Source organism: Lotus japonicus, chromosome 3 (genome assembly GCF_012489685.1).
Source record: "Lotus japonicus ecotype B-129 chromosome 3, LjGifu_v1.2".
Classification (NCBI taxonomy): domain Eukaryota; kingdom Viridiplantae; phylum Streptophyta; class Magnoliopsida; order Fabales; family Fabaceae; genus Lotus; species Lotus japonicus.
The window spans coordinates 46,502,522-46,523,081 of record NC_080043.1 but is presented as its reverse complement, the minus strand read 5'-3'; the positions used below and the strand labels follow the sequence as shown (position 1 = coordinate 46,523,081).

The 20,560-nt window shown below is 42.0% G+C and overlaps 1 protein-coding gene across 1 annotated transcript; it reads right to left on the bottom strand.

Moving 5' to 3' along the window:
* Positions 1–11,383: 11,383 nt before the first annotated feature.
* On the bottom strand, positions 11,384–12,328 carry LOC130744229 (uncharacterized). The gene has a single exon (XM_057596423.1). It carries the CDS (start codon positions 12,326–12,328, stop codon positions 11,384–11,386), a length of 945 nt encoding a protein of 314 aa, XP_057452406.1.
* Positions 12,329–20,560: the final 8,232 nt, after the last annotated feature.

Here is a 20,560-nt window from a genome sequence, read left to right as displayed (position 1 = left end):
CTCAAGTATTCATCTTAATACTAACTCTTTCTGTAACTAGATCGTCCTCCAATCAATCCGATACTTAGTCTCCCGTTTCAAGACCTGACAAACTTTGAGTCCTAAACACTTAAGGCAAGAATTATAGACTTAAACCTAAACTTTCACCAAGTTTGGACCTCAAATGTCCTTTAATTCTTCAATACTTCTTAAATGATTATCCTTTTCTTAAAACTATAACTCCTTCGCAAGCAAACAAATACTTCACGCGAACTTTACCTCCCAACTCAACTAATCCTCGATCCAATCAAATCAACCTTACCAATCCATCTATCAAAGTCCATTGCCAGTTCTGATTCCGAATATCACCCCCTCAATATTAAGTTGATCAGGCCTAATACATCGAAGGTGAAGATTTAGAAAAGCCCACTGGAACAGTCGATGAGTTCCTAACATCCAGTAGTTTCAATTACCCTGATATTAAATCCTCAATGATGCCGCTACGGAACTACACACTCTCGACATCATACGTATACTATCCATACGGAATCTCTCTGAGATTCATCCTTCAGCTTCTAGCTTCTTGTTAAACGCATCGGTGCAAGACTACTTTCTAGGCTTAACGTGTTATTCTAAACCTCATGTAACTTCTATAGTTTAAACACGAGCAACGGTCAAATAAAGTACTATTAGGCGTAATAACTATAAGGTCAAAGCTTAAACAATATAAGTAAAATAGGTGTGTTGCATGTGCTACGAGAGTATTGGAGCGTATTGTACTAGAATGAGAAAGAATGGTTAGAAGGTTACCATCGTTCTTACGCTCTCCTCTGATTAACCCATTAGCACCTTCAATTCCTTCACAGTCCATGATATAAACTCTTCCTCCAGCAGCAGGGCGCTTTCCTTTCACAGCATTAATAGTTGGCTCCACCTTGTGTGCCCTACAGTCGACGGCCACATGCCCTGGCTGGTTGCAATTGAAACATTGAGGCCCTTGGTTCAGACATGCATTAGCATAGTGTCCATTCTTTCCACACCTGAAACATGTCACCTCTGGGTGTGCTGATTGGCTTCCTACCCCTGGAGTGGCAGTAGTCAAAGGCTTATAAGATCTTGGGGTAAAACTTCTCCCCTCTGGATGCTGATACGGCCTCCTCTGTTTGAATTTACCTCTTCCTTTATAGTTCTGAGGACCTGACCTTACTGGTCCTCCAGTTCCAGCACGATTCAACCTCTTGTTCTTCATTAACTCCACTTCTGTGGCTTTCTCAACCAAGGACTGGAAGCGCATGATTCCCAACGGTTTCACTGAGTCCTCAATGTCAGGCCTCAGCCCATTCACAAAGCGTTTGCACATGTAGGGTTCATCGACCCCATTGCGGAAGAATCGGAAGTGCTTGGCCAACGATTCCAGTTTAGCAGCATATTCCGGAATGGACATGTTACCCTGACGAAGAGTCAGAAACTGTGCCTCACGCTCGTCACGAGCACTATCTGGAAAATACTTCTCCAGAAAAGCAGCACGAAATGAAGCCCAGTTCACTTCCACATTATTTGCTTCCATCATCGCCCCGCAGCAGCTAAGTTGCCAGGCCCACCTTGGCCCCTTCACTAGTCTGTAGTACTTCGAAAATCTTCTCAATCTCTTGGATCCATAGATCCGCATTGTCCGGGTCAGTCCCACCTGTGAACTTGGGTGGGTCCTACCTTCTAAAATCATTCAATCCCCTGTTCTGGTCCAGGGCTACTTCTCTCTGAAGCCGGTGTAGCTCGCGTGCATCCTCAGCAGCACGCCTCTGTGCATTGTCATTCGTTTGTACAGTCATTGATTGGACCAAAGTGGCCACCATCTCAGCAAGTTGGTTCGCGTTCACCATGTTCTGTATTCGTTTAGCAAACAATCAGTACCAATCATAAGATAGTATTATACATAGCTATACAATATGATTATGTAGCAACTTCAATCAATTAAAGCGAAAAATCGCTTGCAGACAATCAATTTTCACTCTTCGCAGAGTCACACAACCTAGCATAGAAGACCTATTCCCCAAAGACTCCCGAAAGACTCGACAAGCTCTGATACCACAATGTAACACCCCGATTTCGGTGGCGTCACTTTAGTCACTCGAAAATAATATAAAGCGGAAAAGCAGGTATTTTTTTTTTCGTTTTGTTTAAATAAAAGACTTGTCGAATTAAAGACTCATCCCAACCGCGATTAACAGCGATTAATATACAATACTATTACAATCCTGCTGTAACTAAAAGCATCGTCACGAGCATCCTCCAGTGACGGCAAGGTTTACAAGTTTTCAGAAAGCATAATTAGTTCGAAATATTAAACAAGTGACAGAAAGGAATAGTTAGCCCCGGATGGCCGCCTCTAGACCTCTACAACCGACTACTCCATGGGATTCCCAACTACGGAGAACCACACGAAAGTAACGTGTCGGAGACTACCCTGTCCCAAAAGTACACAAGACGAATCAGAGCTATGACTCTAACAACCAACTCAAAGACTCTAACCACCCATATCCCACACTACTTTCATCGACCCTTCCTCGATCAGGCATGAAGTCCGGGTCCTCGTCGAAAGCTTCAGTAATAGTCATTTCGCTCCGGGTCTTTCCCGCACAACGAATCATCACGAACCGGCTGACGGACGCCTGGCAGCAGGCCCACCGCCCAAACACAAACATACACACAAAGCCAAGGCGCTAGGGTCAACTCACGGAATAAAATAGATAATACAAACAACATGTGATAAAGGGGGTATATATATATATGTTGTATATATACATATAAGTCATGTATTGCCTACCCTAAGGTTGATACATAGCATGTTTATCAACATAAAATCATCAAGATATATATAACGATGTTTATCAACAACAAAACACAATAACATCCACAAGTATGGTTAGGTGCATGGCGTGCCAGTGCAATGTCATGCTCAAAAGATGATCCGGATGAAATGTCACCATCTCGATGGATGGGACAAGCCAAGCACCTTGCTTCGCTAAAGCACCTCGCTTTTATGAAGCAGCACGCTCCTGTGAAGCAGCACGCTCTTGTGAAGCAGCTAGCTCCATTTGGGGCATCTAGCTCCGTTGAAGTCCGATCTGATATCGTCCTTCGAAAAGCAACAAACTTTCCAAGAAATGTATGCATGAATGCAATATGGTTAGCCAAACAACGAATCGTCCTCACCAAGGCACGCGTGTCTAGCTAGAGTACATTGTCTCTACAATACCCTAAGGTAAACAAAGAAGTGCTAATCGCATTTGGTAACTTTACTAGTCACTTGGGCTCACCGTCACGATGGCCAAACAAACTGCTCAACGAGCAAAAGAATGCATCTGGCATTCAGTGACTTTTCAAGTTACTTTGACTCACCGGCTCGATGGTCAAATGGACTGTTCGACGAACAAGGAGAATGCTGCTCGCACTCAGTGACTTTTCAATTTACTCAGGCTCATCAGCTCGATGGCCGAAAGGCTGCTCAATGAGTAAAGATGGTGCACTCGCACTTGGGGACTTTCCAATCATCCCAGGCTCATCCTTTGGATGGCTAGATAAACCACTAAAGAAACAAAAGGTGCTATCGCACTCAAAGTTTTCCTCACACTTAGATTGTCGACCCTTCCCGTTTTCCAAACCATTTTCACATCCTAAGTCTTTTCCAAGAGGTTATCATCATTATTTAAAAGTGTTCTATCTTTGATTAGTGTATTATGAATTTCATTTACAAATCAAGTTCTGATTTCGTTTGTTTCAAAACTCTATAAGTAAAAAGATCCCAATAAACCCAAGTAATTCCCCGGGAAGGTCTCGATTCCAAAAACAATAAAGGCTCGAACCTTGGTTCGACCTATCAAACATTCCCAAAACAAACCCGTCATTGCCATGACGAAGATAAGTGTAATCCACACTCCGAAAGTCGCATTAAATGCACGAATACAGTCAGCACAATTTAATCTTAAACACAAATACATCAAGCTCTATTGAGCGATGAAACATTAATGCAGTGCTGCAAAACATAACCCTGTCATGTCCACTAGAAAGCGATAAGACAGAAACCAGTAAACGGCAGAAGCCTCTTAGAAAACGGAGACACACGTCTCATATAAGTTCACTCGGTCGAAGCCTCCAGAAAACATTTTTCAGAACAGTTCATGCAATATTTGTGCAGAATTTAACAAATAAGTCGAACAAGTCGACTCTAGGTCATTAACTAATGACGGTGAGTTGCCACTCACGATCACAATACATTCAAGTCGAATTTATCGACGCCTACACACAAAAATAGCTAGTAAGTAAGTTGCCCTAACCTCGAGTTGTTCCAGTCTCGCGGTGTAGGTCTCCCTCACAAGCTTGTTCAGTCAATCCCAAAGTTTCCACAATCGAACCTTTGAGCAAACAAAGCAATAATGAATCAAAACAAGTCGATACCGTCGAAACAATCCTAACTAATGTTCGACTAAGCTCAAGAAGCTTCAGAGTACAACATTTAGGCACGAAAGGAAGGGCTTTCCCCGAATGGATGAGTTTTGACTCGATTCAGGTTTTGTACAAAAACACTTTATTCGCTAAAACGTGCATAACTTGAGCTACAGAACTCGGAATGACACGAAACCGACGCCAAAATTTCCACAATTGAAAAAGCTACGCAATGGCTCAGGTCATAGAGACCCAAAAATTATTTTTGGACACGGTACCCAAGCAAATAGGTTTCGGCCACTATGGAAAATAGGGTTTTCGAACTTTTTCTTCGATCTAAATCAATTCCTAGGTATTCTTAGGCGATATCTAGGCCAGGGAAACTCTCAGAAAAATTATCGGGTCGAAAACTAACACAGGGGTATTTTGGTCCATATTTTTAGCTCGGAAAATCAAAAATTCGAATTTTGAAAAACTAATCGGATGGAAATGTCACTAACGACGTTTATGACAACTAATCCTACTGACACTAAGCTAAGTCGTGAGTTCTAAACCGAAAGATTGAGACTTTGCCCCAAAATGGGTATTTGAGGTAAAAATTGATTCCGGCGGAATTTCGGCGACATTACGGAAAAACTAATCCGACAGAAGTGCTCTTGGGCACGTAGGGAAGATGTTTAGACAGAGAAATCAATCTATTTGGACAATTTTACAAAAAGCTCCAAACTTTGAGTTCAGAAAAACATAGAAAAAGTCGACAGATCTGACGATCAGAAGTGAGGGATAGTAACTATACCTCGATGTCTTCGATTAGCAACGAACGGTGAAGCAATCGGGCAAGAAACGGTGAAAATCAACTTCTCCTCTCCTCCTCTCAAGCTCTCGGCCACTCCCTCTCAAAGGTGAGAATTTTTTTGGTTTTTTTTTTCATTTTCCACCTATTTATAGGATTTGGAAAATGCGGAAAAATGATTATTTCGCGATTCCGATTTTTCCTACTGATTCCAACGTATTTTACACACGATATTCTTCCCGCTGAATCTTTTAATTCTTCAAAGAAATATCAGTATGATTTTTGGTTTTCGAGGCTTGTTTTTAATGCTTACCGGCATTAAAAATGCACTTTATGCACTTTATGATATTGACCTCGGATGCAGAAACTTCCTTCTGAAGAAAGATTGGAAACATCAAGAGAAATGGGTGTACGCGTGTGGAATCTTCGTTTGAAGCTCTGAATAGAAAAAGTCTTCATCGTCCGTAGATTTTAGGGTTTCTGAACTATCAGAAATTCCGTTTTGGCAAACTTCCGAGAATTGGAATTTGACGTTCGTACATTCCAGGGTTTCGCATCGAAATACTTGTTTACAGACGAATAAGAGAAATTCTAACATTTCTCTGAAGATTTTTGGAATTAGTTTCCATCGCGTCCTAAAGTGTAAATTAGCTATTTACTAGTGTCTTTGACCTAAGATTAGGCGAATGTTAGTCGTGCTATACTTTTATCGGTTTTGATACAATCCTTGAACTTTTCCTGAACCTTCTCCTTCATAAATTTATTTCATCCAATAAACTCTTGTTCAGGTTTCCCTTCACGATACATCGAACTTATTCGTTAATAAGGAATTTCACTAATTTATTCTAAGCTTAAAATCTTGGGTCTCACACTCTCGCCATAAGGCAGGTGTGAAGACGACTCGTACTAACTCCTAAAACAACTATGAAACATTCCTCAAGCAATTCCTGAACTTTCTTCTTCATTAATCTTTCTGAAACGGCGAACTCTTGTCATGCTTACACTGATTCTACGCGTGAGTCGGAAAAGTAACTAGTTCAGTAAATCCCCTCCAAAAAGAAAGTTTCGTCCTCGAAACTCAGAGTTCTGCGAAAACTCCGGGATACTGTTCCTTGATCTTGTCTTCCAATTCCCATGTAGCGTCTCCCTTATCGTTGTTCCATATCACTTTCACTAATGCAATCTGCTTCCCTCTCAGCTGTTTCACTCTTCTATCCCCAATACGAATCGGTGGTGCCTCAAAAGTCAAATCATCCTTCAGTTCAACATTGTCTGGCTCGATTACATGAGTCGGGTCTGAAATGTACTTCCTCAACTGTGACATGGGAAAAACATCATGAATGTTGGAAAGAAACGGTGGTAGCGCAATCTGATACGCAACTGGTCCAACACGTCGAGTGATTTGGTAAGGTCCAATAAACTTGGGCGTGAGCTTCCTTGACTTAATAGCCCGCCCAACTCCCGTAGTCTGAGTTACTCGTAGAAACACATGGTCGCCCTCTTCAAATTCTAGGGTTCTACGCCTCTGATCGGCATAACTCTTCTGTCTGCTCTGTGAAGCTCTCATCTTTTCTCTGATCTGCTTAACCTTCTAAGTCGTCTGTTGCAGAAGTTCAGGCCCAATCAACAAACTCTCCCCATCTTGATACCAACACAACGGTGTCCTACACTTTCGACCATACAAAGCCTCATACGGTGCCATCCCAATGCTCGCATGAAAACTATTGTTGTAGGTGAATTCGATCAATGGCAGAAGATCATCCCAACTTCCTCTGTTGTCTAACACACAAGCACGTAGTAGATCCTCTAACGACTGAATAGTTCTCTCTGTTTGCCCGTCAGTTTGCGGATGATACGTCGAACTCAAACTTAACTTGGTTCCTAACGCATCATGAAGAGCTCCCCAAAAGTGCGAAGTAAACTTTGGATCCCGATCAGACACAATACTCGTCGGAACTCCGTGTAGTCTCACAATCTCAGCCACATAAATCTCAGCCAACTTTTCCACGTTGTAGGTAGTTCTCACTGGTAGAAAATGCGCTGACTTGGTCAAACGATCCACAATTACCCAAATCGAATCGTGTCTCTTCTGTGTTCTTGGCAAAGCCACCACAAAATCCATGGATATGTTATCCCATTTCCATTGTGGCACGTCTAAACTCTGTAGCATACCATCAGGTCTCTGATGATCTACCTTAGCCTTTTGCCAAGTCAAACATGCAGCTACATACTCGGCCACTTGTTTCTTCATTCCCGGCCACCAAAAATTCAGTTTCAAGTCTTGACACATCTTTGTCATTCCAGGATGAATGCTCCATTTGCTCTTGTGCCCTTCATCCATGGTTAGCCTTCTCAATTCTGGATTGTTGGGTACACAAACTCTGTCTTTGCATCGTAGGATATTGTCAGTTCCTATCTTGAACTCTAGGTCTTTCCCTTGAATTACTAAGTTCCTCTTCTCTAGCAGAAACGCATCTTGCAATTGTTGCCCTCCAATCTCTTCCATCAGTCCATTGGCGATTCTGATCATTCCGAACTTCAACATTCCCTCAGACGGTGTCACAGCTAAACTCATATCTCGAAATTGTTCCAGCAACTCCAGCTCTTTAACCATCATTGACGAGACATGCATCTTCCTACTCAAAGCATCAGCAACTACATTTGCCTTCCCAGGGTGATATTGCAGCGTAAACTCGTAGTCCTTGATAAACTCCATCCATCTTCGTTGCCTCATGTTCTGCTCCTTCTGATCGAACAAGTATTTAAGACTCTTGTGATCGCTAAATATCGTGAAAGTACAACCATAGAGATAATGCCTCCAGATTTCAAGCGAAAACACAATGGCAGCTAACTCCAAATCGTGAGTCGGGTAGTTCTTCTCATGAGTCTTCAACTGTCTTGAAGCATAAGCCACCACTTTCCAATGTTGCATCAGTACACATCCCAAGCCTTGATGTGAAGCATCACAGTAGACCTCATAAGGTTCCTCCGGTTGTGGTAAAATAAGCACAGGTGACGTCGTCAAACGTTCCTTCAGTGTCTGAAAACTTGATTCACACGCCTCAGTCCATGCAAACGATTGATCCTTCCTCGTCAGTTGAGTCAAAGATCCAACAATCTTGGTAAATCCCTCAATGAAGCGTCTATAATATCCGGCTAAACCCACAAAACTTCTGATCTCTGTCACTGTCTTCGGTTGTTCCCAAGCCAAAACAGTCTCCACTTTCGCTGGGTCCACATCTATGCCTTCCTTTGAGATAACATGGCCTAAGAAATTGACTTCCTCCAGCCAGAATTCACACTTGGAAGGGTTCGTATACAGCTTTTTCTTTCTCAACACTTGTAAAACTTGGCGCAAATGTTCTTCATGTTCCTTCGCGTCCTTCGAATAGATCAGTATGTCATCAATAAACACCACCACAAACCGATCTAAGAATTCATGAAAGATGTGGTTCATGTAATCCATGAAAACAGCAGGTGCATTTGTCACTCCAAACGGCATCACTCGGTACTCGTAGTGTCCGTAGCGTGTTCTGAAAGCAGTCTTGGGTATATCCTCAGTCTTCACTCTGATCTGATGATAGCCTGACTTCAAGTCTATCTTGCAAAATACGGCCGCCCCTCGTAATTGATCCATCAAATCATCTATCCTCGGTAACGGGTATCTGTTCTTGACCGTCGCCTTGTTTAGTTGTCGATAATTCGCACACAATCTCGACTTCCCGTCTTTCTTCTTAGTAGCAGACGGAAATGGCAGGCTTGCGGATTTACTGCTGATCTAACTACATTTTGTTTGGTATAAGAGACACCCGAGCAGAAATGGTCCCACTATGGCCGGTGCTAGGATTGACTCGATGGCGCCCATCCTTTCGGATTGCATCTTGTTCCTCGTCATATCATTCATTCACCATGCATACTCACTTAGTTGCCGAGTGTGATTGATACTTGTTAATCTTACTTGATATATGTTAATTGTCAGTAATTATCATTTATATTCAATTGGAAGATATACAATTTATGATGCTATCACAAACCTCTAAGCCTAAGTAGCTATCCCTTAAACTTTATCTATTGGGTGTATTATTTATGTAATTCCTTGAGTTGACCCTCGCGCCTTCTATTTGTGTTTTGGCGGACTACACCCATTGTCAGATGTCCATGGCAGATTGGTTTACGATGGTCCACCCTCCGGGGGGGACTAGGTTCGAGATGCTTGATCAGGAGATCCCCGGCTCATGGGTGGTTGACCCCGCCGGCCACCGAGCGATCTACTCGGGGAGAATAATGGAGAACCGTGTCGACAGTCTGGGACATTTGATGGAGGGAGTACTGAGGCGTTACACTGTCAGCTTTAACCTGCCACCCAGCGTGTACTGTGGATCCGGTGTAGGAGCACCACCACCGTCGCTTCCGACGACGAGGACCCCTCGGAGGATGAGCCTGTGGGAAGGACTTCATCAAACTCTAGTTCACCTACCGTTGTTGTTGCTGATGATTTTAGATCAGGTTTCGAACCCGCGAGACTAGCCGAGGAGCGTGTCGCTGTAGCCACCCTTCGCTTGAGGACATCGACTTCTCCCCGTGGTTATCTTGTTGTGCCTTCGGCGCACCTGATGGAGGAGGACGTGTTCGTCCGCGTTGTGGATGCGGTGACGGGAGTCCCTAGGATTGATGGATGCAGACAGAGACCTAGTCGCCCTGGATTCTGATTCAGGCGACGATCATACCAGTATGTAGTTGGGAGTGCTGTGGTGCGCTCCTCTAGGCAGGATTAGGGTAGGAGTAGCGTTACAGCTCTGGTCATCATGTTCTCAGTTTGGGGCAGGGTAGGTCCCTGACCTTTAGCTTTTTGTGTGGTTTTCTTTATGGAAATCACAGAGAGTTGGTCGGACTAGGTGGTCTTGTTTTGGCCGTTTTAGGCTGACCTACTTTCGTTTTGGAGGACTGTATTTCGAACACTTGACCTTTTACTTTGGTTTGTACATATTCGCCCACGGGCACTACTTTCTGTTACTTTCCCGTCACTAGAGGTTACTCGTGACGTGGCTTGCTTCTTACAGCGGGGGCTGTAAATATATTGTACATTAGTTATGTTTATCTTTCGTTGTAGAGTCTTTATTTCGACAAGTCTTTTATTTAAAACCAATCATCGAAAAAAAAAGTTCACGTTTTTCCGCTTTATTTTCTTTTTGGTTACTAAATTGACGCCACTGAAATCGGGGTGTTACACCCATTACACCTCAACACACCAACATCATAAGCAGAAGAAATTGAGTCCCCAACAACCTCCCTAGCTACATGAGAGACATAACCAATCAACTGTACAGGAGCTGCCAAAGCAGAAGAATGAACGAAATGGTGCCTCAAAAAATCATTAAACCAAGGCCAAAAATTGCTCCTAGTTCCAAGGGGAGCAATTATTAGTAATTTGAAATTGAAAAACCTAATTTCAAGTGAAGCTGAACCATCGCTCAATTTAATCCTTGGAGAAGCCAAACCATTAAAATTTATTAAATACTTATTTTATTTTTGGGAATGAAAAATATATTGAAATAAAAGGAACCAGTACAGGAGCAAATTACAAAGACAAAGCAATAGAAATAGCAAAGGAAAAAAAAAACAAATAGAAAGAAAAACAGAACGCTACAGAGAACAAAGGAGAGCGCAAAGACACATATCAGCTACACAAGTAGTGGAAGACACAGTCCAGGAAGGCAACCAGCAAGCACAACAACAACACGAGCAGCACTAGAAGAGAAGCTGACATAGACCTCAGGCTCTCAATGAGTTAGAACACCACAAGAGGGAATTGGACCGATTGCAGCCAGCTTTAGCCAAGGAATCCACCGACTCATTTGCTTCCTTATAGATGTGGCTCACCTTGGAACATTTGGTTAGCTCCAGCAAGAAGTCTATTTGATTTAGTTCATTAAGGAGTTTCCATGGCCTATTTAAATTGAAGTTTATCCATCCCACCGCAGCAGTCGAATCACTCTCTATACTCACCTCATAAACCATGAATTCCTGGCAGAATTGTAGAGCTTTGAGGATAGCACGTACCTCAGCTTCGAAAGCCCAGCCAAAGCCTGAGTTCATAGAGAAATAGCCAAAGACCCTATTTTGATGATCTCTTAGAACTCCCCCAAAACCACTAGGTCCGGGATTACCTTAAGAAGCACCGTCAACATTAAATTTGAGAGTACCTAGCGTTGGAGGTTGCCAAGTTGTTGTCCTTACACTCACTGCAGTCATTTTCATTCTTATATTGCAGAAATTTGCGTTAAATTGTTCAGTGTTGTAAGGGCAGTCCTTCCATTTAGCTTTCACCCACCATTTAATTTGCATAACATGCATATCCCAAACTTTTTCTCTGTTGAAGGCTTTATCTTTGAATACCAAGTCGTTTTTTCTGACCCATAGGAACCAAACCAGAGAATAAGGGATTAATTTCCATAAGATAGGGTCTGAATTAACACAAAGGAAATCCCACTGTTTGGCTAAATCAACCAGGGAGTTTGGAGGTACCCAAGCAACGCCTTCTCTTTTTACTATGTCACTCCACATGCTCCAAGACAGCAAGCAGTGTAGGAAAAGGTGATCAGCAGTTTCAGGAGCTTGGGAGCATAGCGAGCAGAGGCCATTGTCCTCCAAAGAAACCCCACGACTCAGAAGATTTTGTTTGCAAGCTATCTTGTTGTAACACCCCTGCCAAAATAGCAATCTCACCTTAGGTGGGACTATTTTCCTCACCTGAGATGGTAGTGCCCATTGTTCTCCTTCATTTACCTTGTCCTCGATCCACTTGCATAATCCTTTCATTGAGAATAACCCGAAGCTTTCAAAACACCAGCATATGTGGTCCCTGAATCCTCTCGAAGGAAAGTGACTATTTATAAGGTTGATGAAGGTGCTATGTATCTCCAATTCCCAATCAAAAAAATCTCTTCTGAATGCTAGGTCCCAAGTCCATCGATCTTCCCAGAATCTAGTATTGCATCCATCTCCAATGTTGACAATCAGTCCTTCTTTCAATCCTTTGGCTACCAAGGAGTCTTCATACAAAATGTTCACAATGTCTTGCATGATAATGGACCAATTTTTTGCTTCCACCATAGCCACATGGAAGAACAGTAGCCTAGGGTCCAGCGCATATTTAGCAATGAGTAGTCTCCTCCACAAGCTTTTGTGTTCTACTCCAAAGCGCCAAGCCTATTTAAGTAAGAGAGCTTTGTTCTTCCACCCAATTAAACCAAGACCAAGACCCCCGTGTTCATGAGATTTGCAGATCAAGGACCACGGAATCCAAGCGATTTTTCTGCCATTCTCTTCCTTTCACCAAAGGAAACTACGTAAGATTTTCTCCACTTCCCCTATGACCTTTATAGGTGCTTTGAATACAGCCATTAAGAATAGAGGAACCGAGCAAAGGGCTGCCTTCATCAGCGTCAATCTACCGCTTAAAGAGATGAATTTTAAATTCCATGTCTGCCTTTTCCTTCTAAGTTTATCCAGCATTGGTTCCCAAAAAGAGATACGACGAGGATTCCCACCTAGGGGGGCACCAAGGTTGAGTAATTGAAATTGGCCAGTATTCCACCCATAAAGACCAGCAATTCTTTCCACCTCTGATACTTCAACATTACACCCGATTAGAAATGTCTTCTGCAAATTCACTTTGAGTCCAGACGCAAAGAGGAATGACAATAAGGCATTGCAAAGTAGATCTATTTGGTCCTCATCATTCTCCCAAAACAGTAGCGTATCGTCCGCAAATTGTAAGTGGTTCAAAGCTAGACCGGTTCCAATTCTCACACCACTAAAGAGAAATTCTTCTAAGAGTTGGTTCAACATGCAAGAGAGTCCATTTGCACATAGATTGAACAAGAGGGGGGATAACGAGTCACCTTGTCGGAGCCCCTTTTCCATATCAAAGAAACTTGTAGATGAGCCATTTACCAAGATTGACAGAGTAGCCGTAGAGACACAAGTACGAATCCAATTGATCCATCGCTCACCAAAGTTCATTTCCTTGAGGATATCGAGTAGGAAACCCCACTCCACATTATCATATGCTTTGGTGAACTCAAGTTTTAATAGAAATCCACCGCCTTCTCTCTTTTTCAAGAGATCTACCACCTCAGTAGCAATAAGGATGCAATCAAAAATTTCTCGCCCGTTTGTGAAAGCAAATTGGTTCTCTGAGACCAGCAAGGGGACAACTCTCTGCAATCTCGATGCTAGCACCTTAGAGATCAATTTATAAGCACTACCAATCAAACTGATTGGTCTGAAATCAGTGACATCTGAGGGATTGTTATGTTTTGGAATTAGAGCTATGAAGGTAGCATTAAGGCCTTTTACTAACTTCCCCGTGCTATGGAAATCATCAAAGAATTTCACCACTTCACCCTTAACTAAGCTCCAGAACTGTTTGAAAAAATTCAAATTAAAACCATCGGGTTCTGGTGCCCGATTCCCATCACAAGACTTCAGAACTTCCCAAATCTCCCCCTCTGAGAATCTGTTTTCCAGTCCAACCTTCTTCTCATGACTCAGCTTTGGAAGAAGGTTTGGAAGTGGCTGAAGATTGTTTCTTTGATCATATTAGGGGCTACCCCCCAACAACTAAGTGAGATATCTGCTTCTTGGCCTTACAGATTTTGCACGTAGAGTGAAAATAGGAAGTGTTTCTATCCCCTTCTCTAATCCATTTAACCCTGGCTTTTTGTCTCCATCAGGCCACTTCCTTTCTGAATTCTTGCCACAAACCATCGAGAATGTACAGCCGTTTTTGTCCAAGCCGTTTCTGAGGATAATCTGTCCATAGTCACCTGTAAATCCGTTTCTAGAGCGGTTATTTTTTCCCTGTTAGCTGAGCCAGCATAGCCTCTCCATTCCTTTATTATTGCTTTCAGTCCTTTCAATTTTTGTTGTAGTACAAAAGCTGACCAACCCACTACTGTAGCGGAGCACCACCATTGTGACACCAATTGTTCAAATTCTTTGTCCAGGAGCCAATGATTATAGAACAAGAAAGGTTTGGGTCCAAAATTAATGGCCCCCAACGTTAGTATAATTGGTCGATGGTCTGATAATCCCCAATTTTCCACTGATTGGCATTTTCCTTCGAATTTGTTTATGGCTTCTTCACTCACTAGCCACCTATCTAGGGTTACTCCAAATTCCTCCCAAACGCGAGCTGTACCATGTATATTTGTCATTTTGCAATGGTAGATCAATAAGATTAGAGCCTGCTACAAATTCAGAAAAACAAATCTCCACTCCTCCTTGATTACCTGTCCTTTCCCCTTCATTTAGGATAGCATTGAAATCCCCACCCAGAATAGTACAACAATTATTCACATTCAAGGCCTCAGCCAATAGATTGAAGAAATCATACCTTTCACTATCCACATTGGGGCCGTAGACATTAACAATGAAGAGCAACAGGGAATCTTTTAATGACTTTACTAGCAGACCGATGAATCTTTCGTTTTTAATTACTGATTCCATAGTGAAGGTAGCAGAGTTCCACAGAGTAATTAATCCCCCCGCTGAGCCTGTGGCAGGTATGGACACACTCTCCTTTCTCTCAGCCTTGGCAAATGACTCCAAAGTCTTGATTCGAGTGGAGTCTAATTTCGTCTCTTGTATCAGGGCCATTTCAGGTTTCAGTTTCGTCAGTGCATCGATGATGGCACTTCTCTTCTCAGCTCTTCCCATACCTCCGACATTCCAAGAGACCCACCGTCGCTGCATCCTGCTAGCTCTGTCTGATGACGCGTAGCTCTTCTTCTAAGCCTTCTATAGCTTGTGCGTTTGTTCCTTCAAAATGCAGACCTAACACCTTGCCCAGCATCCAAGACTTTTGTGCTCTAGTGAAATATCTTTTGGACCCTGCAGAATTTGAGCCTGGGGAGAGCGACGGTGTGCCTGGTACATCCCGAACACTTGAAGACGCCGCTCTTGTCTCCGCTTGAGGGATCAGATTACAAACTGGTTGGATTAAGTGGGTATTCGGTTGACCTACAGCGGAGGGAACGAGGGGAACAAGAGGAGCTTTAGAGGGAGGGTATCTAACAACTTTGGGTTGTTTCCTTGGGCGGCCCCTACCTCGTTTAGCCCCCGGTGGTTTGTGGTCCTCAGAACCGCAAGGCCCATTTACCATAGGTGTAGTTGATGATATACAATTCTGGTCCACATTTTGTGAAATAGACTCATATGGTTCATTTAGCATAGATTCATTTAGTTCGCTTGGAACCAACTCAGTCTCAGTGATTTCCAAGTCCCCCACCAAACTCTGACGTGGCAAGGCTTTTTGGGCTGCAACTTGACTAGTGCTAACCAAGGTCAATTTGGTTTCCTGAGTTGACCTCTTGAACCAATCCCACATCAGTCTCCAGTCATAGCTTATTGTAGGTACAAAGGCTGGTATCCTGTTGAAGGTGCGAAAAACACTAGAAAGGGGGGTTTGAATAGAGTTTTTGGATAAACGTTCCCTTTTTCAAGTTTTGGCAAACTTAAAGATAAGAACTAGGTGCTAAAAGAATATAAAGAAAAGCACGCAAGTATTTTATCCTGGTTCACTTGAGATAAAAGCTCAAGCTAATCCAGTCCACCCGTGAAGGTGATTTATTCCTTCTTCTGATGAAGGCAATTCACTAAAATCAATGAATGTTACAACTGCACTTGCTACCTGCAAAGTGACTAACAGTACACTGATTTTCTCACTAGTATTCTCTCAAGAAGCTGATCAACCGATCCTCTCAAGACTAGCTAAACACTGAATCAAACTTGACTCAGTCCTCTCAAGATCCGACCAACCTTGGTCTCTTAAGGAACTTTTACAAAGTGTTTGTAAAAGGTTTTGGGTTTTACAGTAAATGCTTCTAAAAAGCTAATGGTAAAACTCTGATGTTCAGGAACAATGAAGAAATATTGCTAAGAGATTGGTTAGATGAATTCGGAAATATCAGCAAAGTTTCATAGCCTCTTTCTTCCAACTTCAGTCACTTATATACTCCAAGATATATGATGTAGTCATTGCTAGGGTTTTGTCCGTTGGAGTGGCAATCTTGTGATATCAGACTGCTAGACTGAATGAGGTAGGGTGGCGGGCAGGCTATGACTGTACAGTGTGTACTATGACAGCGACCTATCCTTTCCCCAGCTGACTTCTGATCTGATGTGCTTCAGCTGGACGTTGGTGAAGTTTCTGATCAGTGTCAGACGGAAGCTTGGATCCTCTAACCTTGCAACTTCTGCTCCTGGACAAGTTCCTCATAACTTCTGAACGCCAGAGCTAGAATAGCTTGGGTCTTCAGAGCCAACTTCTTGCCGGTCTTCAGAACTTGAGTCTTTCTTCTTCAGAACCGTTCCTTCTGGAACAACTGGTCTTCAGAACTTCTGACTCCGGTTCTTCAGTACCTTCTAAGAGCTTCCTAACTTCAGAACTTCTGAAGTGTATGCCACTGTTCTGAACGAACATGGTAAACTATTGAACTCTCTTATGGTTACCCTTGGGTCTTTATCTTCTGATTGAATAAGCTTGGGTCAGAATCAGAACCTGTTTGTCACAGCTAAAAGAGACAAACGTTAGAGTACCATAATTGTTCATCTTCACAAACCTTAATTGTAATCATCAAAATATAGAGATGCAACCACTGATCAAATCTTGATCTTACAATCTCCCCCTTTTTGATGTTGACAAAACAAGTATTTTGATGAACAATTCTAAGTCAATAAACTGAATACACAAGAGAGAAGAGATCAGAGTTTAAATTATCCTTGTGTAACGGTTTATATTGCTCATTCTGAATCTAGGATAGCACCTGATTCTGAGCTGGGGACTCCCCTGACTCCCCCTGAATCTGAGACTTGATGAAATGATGAAGAGTCTAGATTCGGAGTCTTAGTAACGTGATCAGAAGATACGCTTAGAAGGATGTATACTCATCAGAAATTGATGGTTCAGAACTCGCGTAGATCACATTGAAACATAGAGTATTGTTCAGGTGTATTGGAATGTATTCCTTGATTAGGACGCATGACAATATCTAAGTTCTATAAGTACTGATACTTATTCTCCTCAACTGGTTTTATATTATAAAATATAATTAAAGTTTATCAAAACCATTTTATGTACTCTGTTTTTTGTCATAAGCAAAAGAGTGAAAAACACAACCAATAACATAACAATCAAGAATTAATGCTGATAAGACGCTTGTTATTATTAAGAACCGAAGATGAGTACAGAGGATAAAAAGCAAAACTAGAAGAACAATTTCTAGATACATAAGAAAGCACGAGAATTCTTCATAGAGAGAAGCTAAAGGTGTAAAGGACGAATGTCCTGATCAATGGAGACTAACTGGGTAGCCAATTCTTCCTTCAGAACTTCGCTTTCACAGATACCAGGGGAGGAGGCAGCATCCTGACCTGCATCTTGTTGATCTTCTTCATGTTCAAGAAGCATACAAATGCCCTCGAACTGAGCTTCAAGGTCCTTCCGGCGAGAGGACAGACGAAGGAGGTCGTTCAGAACTTCCTGAAGATTCTGAAGACAGTGAATCTGATGGGGTGTCAACCAACAACCCAAAAGATTGACAATCCTCCCAAGAGCTTGAGAGATTTGAGAAGTAGAGAGATTAACACTCCATGAGAAGACTTGGTCAAATACCAGAGTCTTGAGTTCAGAGATAAATTCAACAGAAGTCATTTCTGGTTTTAGAAGAGAAAGGAATGAGTTGAATTGAGTTGTGAAAAGTAAGAGGGGAAGCAACGGATTTTAAGGAGGAGAAGTAACAGAAAAACATGCATAAAACTTATCGAAGCATAAATGCATGAGACTTACTAGGAGAATGTAAGGCCCAAGTTTTTCAGTTTATACCAAGTGAATAAATTCTTATTCACCAGTAGGTTTGATGCATGGCGAAGGGAAACCTGAACAAGAGTTTAGTAAATGAAATAGATTTATGAAGGAGAAAGTTCAGGAAAAGTCAAAGGATTTTATCGAAGTCGATAAAAGTTATAGCACGATCGTTTTACGCTTAAACCTAGGTCAGAAACCCTAGTATATAGCTAATTTTCACTTTTAGGCACGACGGAAGTTAATTCCAAAAATCTTCAGAGAAACGTTAGAACTTCTCTTTTTCCATATATCAAAATCGTTTCGAGGCGAAACTCTAGGATCTACGAACGACCGATTCCAATCATCGGAAGTTTGCCGAAACCGAATCCCTGGTATTTCAAAACCCTAGAATTTCTCGACAATGAAGACTTTATCTATTCAGAGCTTCAAATGAATATTCTACACGCGTACCCCCATTTCTCTTGATGATTTCAATCTTTCTTCAGAAGGAAGTTTTCCATTCCGACATTCGATGCAAAAAGCAACTTATCGGGTAAAATAGTTTTACACCGACTTTGCACCGACTTTGCATTAGTTGCCAAAAATACAAGGAGACATCTTCTTAGCTTAGGAATTCCTTTGCCAAAACCTATCTTAGAATTCATGGAGAATGATGCCGGAAAAATCTGATTCGCGAAACTTTCATTTTCCCGCGAATTACCATTTTCTATATATAGCAAGAAAGGTGAGAAAAAATTACAAGAACTCCTCCATTTTCTCTCCAAGGCCGCGGAGCTCCATAGAAGGAAGAGGAAGAAGAGCTTTTCTTCAAACCTTGCTTGATCGTCGATCAATCAGTTGCTGCTTCAAGGCTTCGAGGTATAGTCGCTAATCCTTACCTCCGATCGCTTTTTCCATAGCTTTTCTGTAGAGTTTTCCTGAGTGGATAGTTTATGGGGTTTTTGCAAAACCTATCCTGAATCTTTCATTTCTGATTCTAAACCTCTTCTATATGTGCCCAAGATCACTTCTGCCGGATTAGATTTTCCGTTATGTCGCCGGAATTCCGCCGGAATCAAATTCTAGCCTAAAATACCCATTTATGTAGTTTTTGAGTAAAGTTCCACCCTTTAGGCTGAAAACTATCGCCTTAGCTTAGTGCTAGTAGGATTAGTTGTCATAAACGTCGTTGGTGACGTCCCTGCAAAATTTTATTTTTGGGATTTCAGTTTTGAAAATCCTAAGTTAAAAATCATGACCAAAATACCCCTGCGACAGTTTTTGATCCGACAATTTTTCCGAGTTCAGAATACCCTTAGTTACGGCTTATGGAAAGCATAGGAACCAAGTTTGATCGAAGAAAAATCGAGCCCCTTAATTGTAAAAGTGGCCGAGCCTATTAGAGGGGGGAGGAGGAAATTTCCTTTTCCGAAAACTTGTCTTTTCGCGCTAGATTATCGTACCTTAGAGTATAGATTACTTCGAGTAACCTTAGTAAGTATCGATAGCTTAGTTTCCGATAGATTCTGATAGTATTCTGTGGTTTCATTGTAAAGGTGCTTTTGAGGATTTCTCTGAGGAACAACACTTTGAGTGCGAGGAAGCGCTTGACGATCATACTGGAGAACCTTCAGGTGAGGGCTTCTCACTGAATCTCTAGTTAATGCTTAGGGTCGATGTTTCGACATTGTTTACTGTTTATGCACTGAGATTGTGTGTGATTGAAAATGTTTTCTGAGGCTTCGGCTGACAATGTAGATGATTCATCTACTGAATGTTTTTGAAGATTGACTTACATGCTATGTGCTATGTGGGTAATCTAGGATGTGTGGTGCATGCTTTACATGCTAAGTGCTAAGTGTTAATGTTGAGTTTTCTTGATATATGACATGTTGTTGATTGTGATGATTTAAATATGCTTTACACTGGAAATCTGAGATTCTGAATGGTGAGAATAGCGGGCAGGTCATGCCGATTTTATTTTGAGAGTTTTGAGAAAGTGTGATAGGACGAACGAGGTTCGGGCCTTGATTTTGTTTAGTGGATCGAGACATCCTCTGGAAGCGACTTGGGATTGGGAGATCCTGCAAATGTATAAGACTTGCGATAAGACAAAATGGAATCTATTTTATAAAGAAAACTCATAAGACCTTAATAACCTCTAAATCTTTAAGTAATGATAACAACCTCGAAGGAAGGCATTGGAAGTGAAATCTTAATTTTGGAAAACGAGGAGTGTCGTCGGATCCAAGTGTTGAGTATGTTGTCGTTGTGCTGTTGGAGCAGCGTTTGATGTTGTGCTGTTGGAGCAGCGTTTATTGTTGTGCTGTTGGAGCAGCGTGTGTTATTGTGCTGTTGGAGCAGCGTGTGTTGTGGTGCTGTTGGAGCAGCTATGTGTCGTTACGAAGTGTGTCTTTTGGTCGCAGAATCGACTTTACCTTAGGGTAAGCTTTTAGAGACTTTAACTTCCCTAGACCACGTGGCGACGTGTCGAG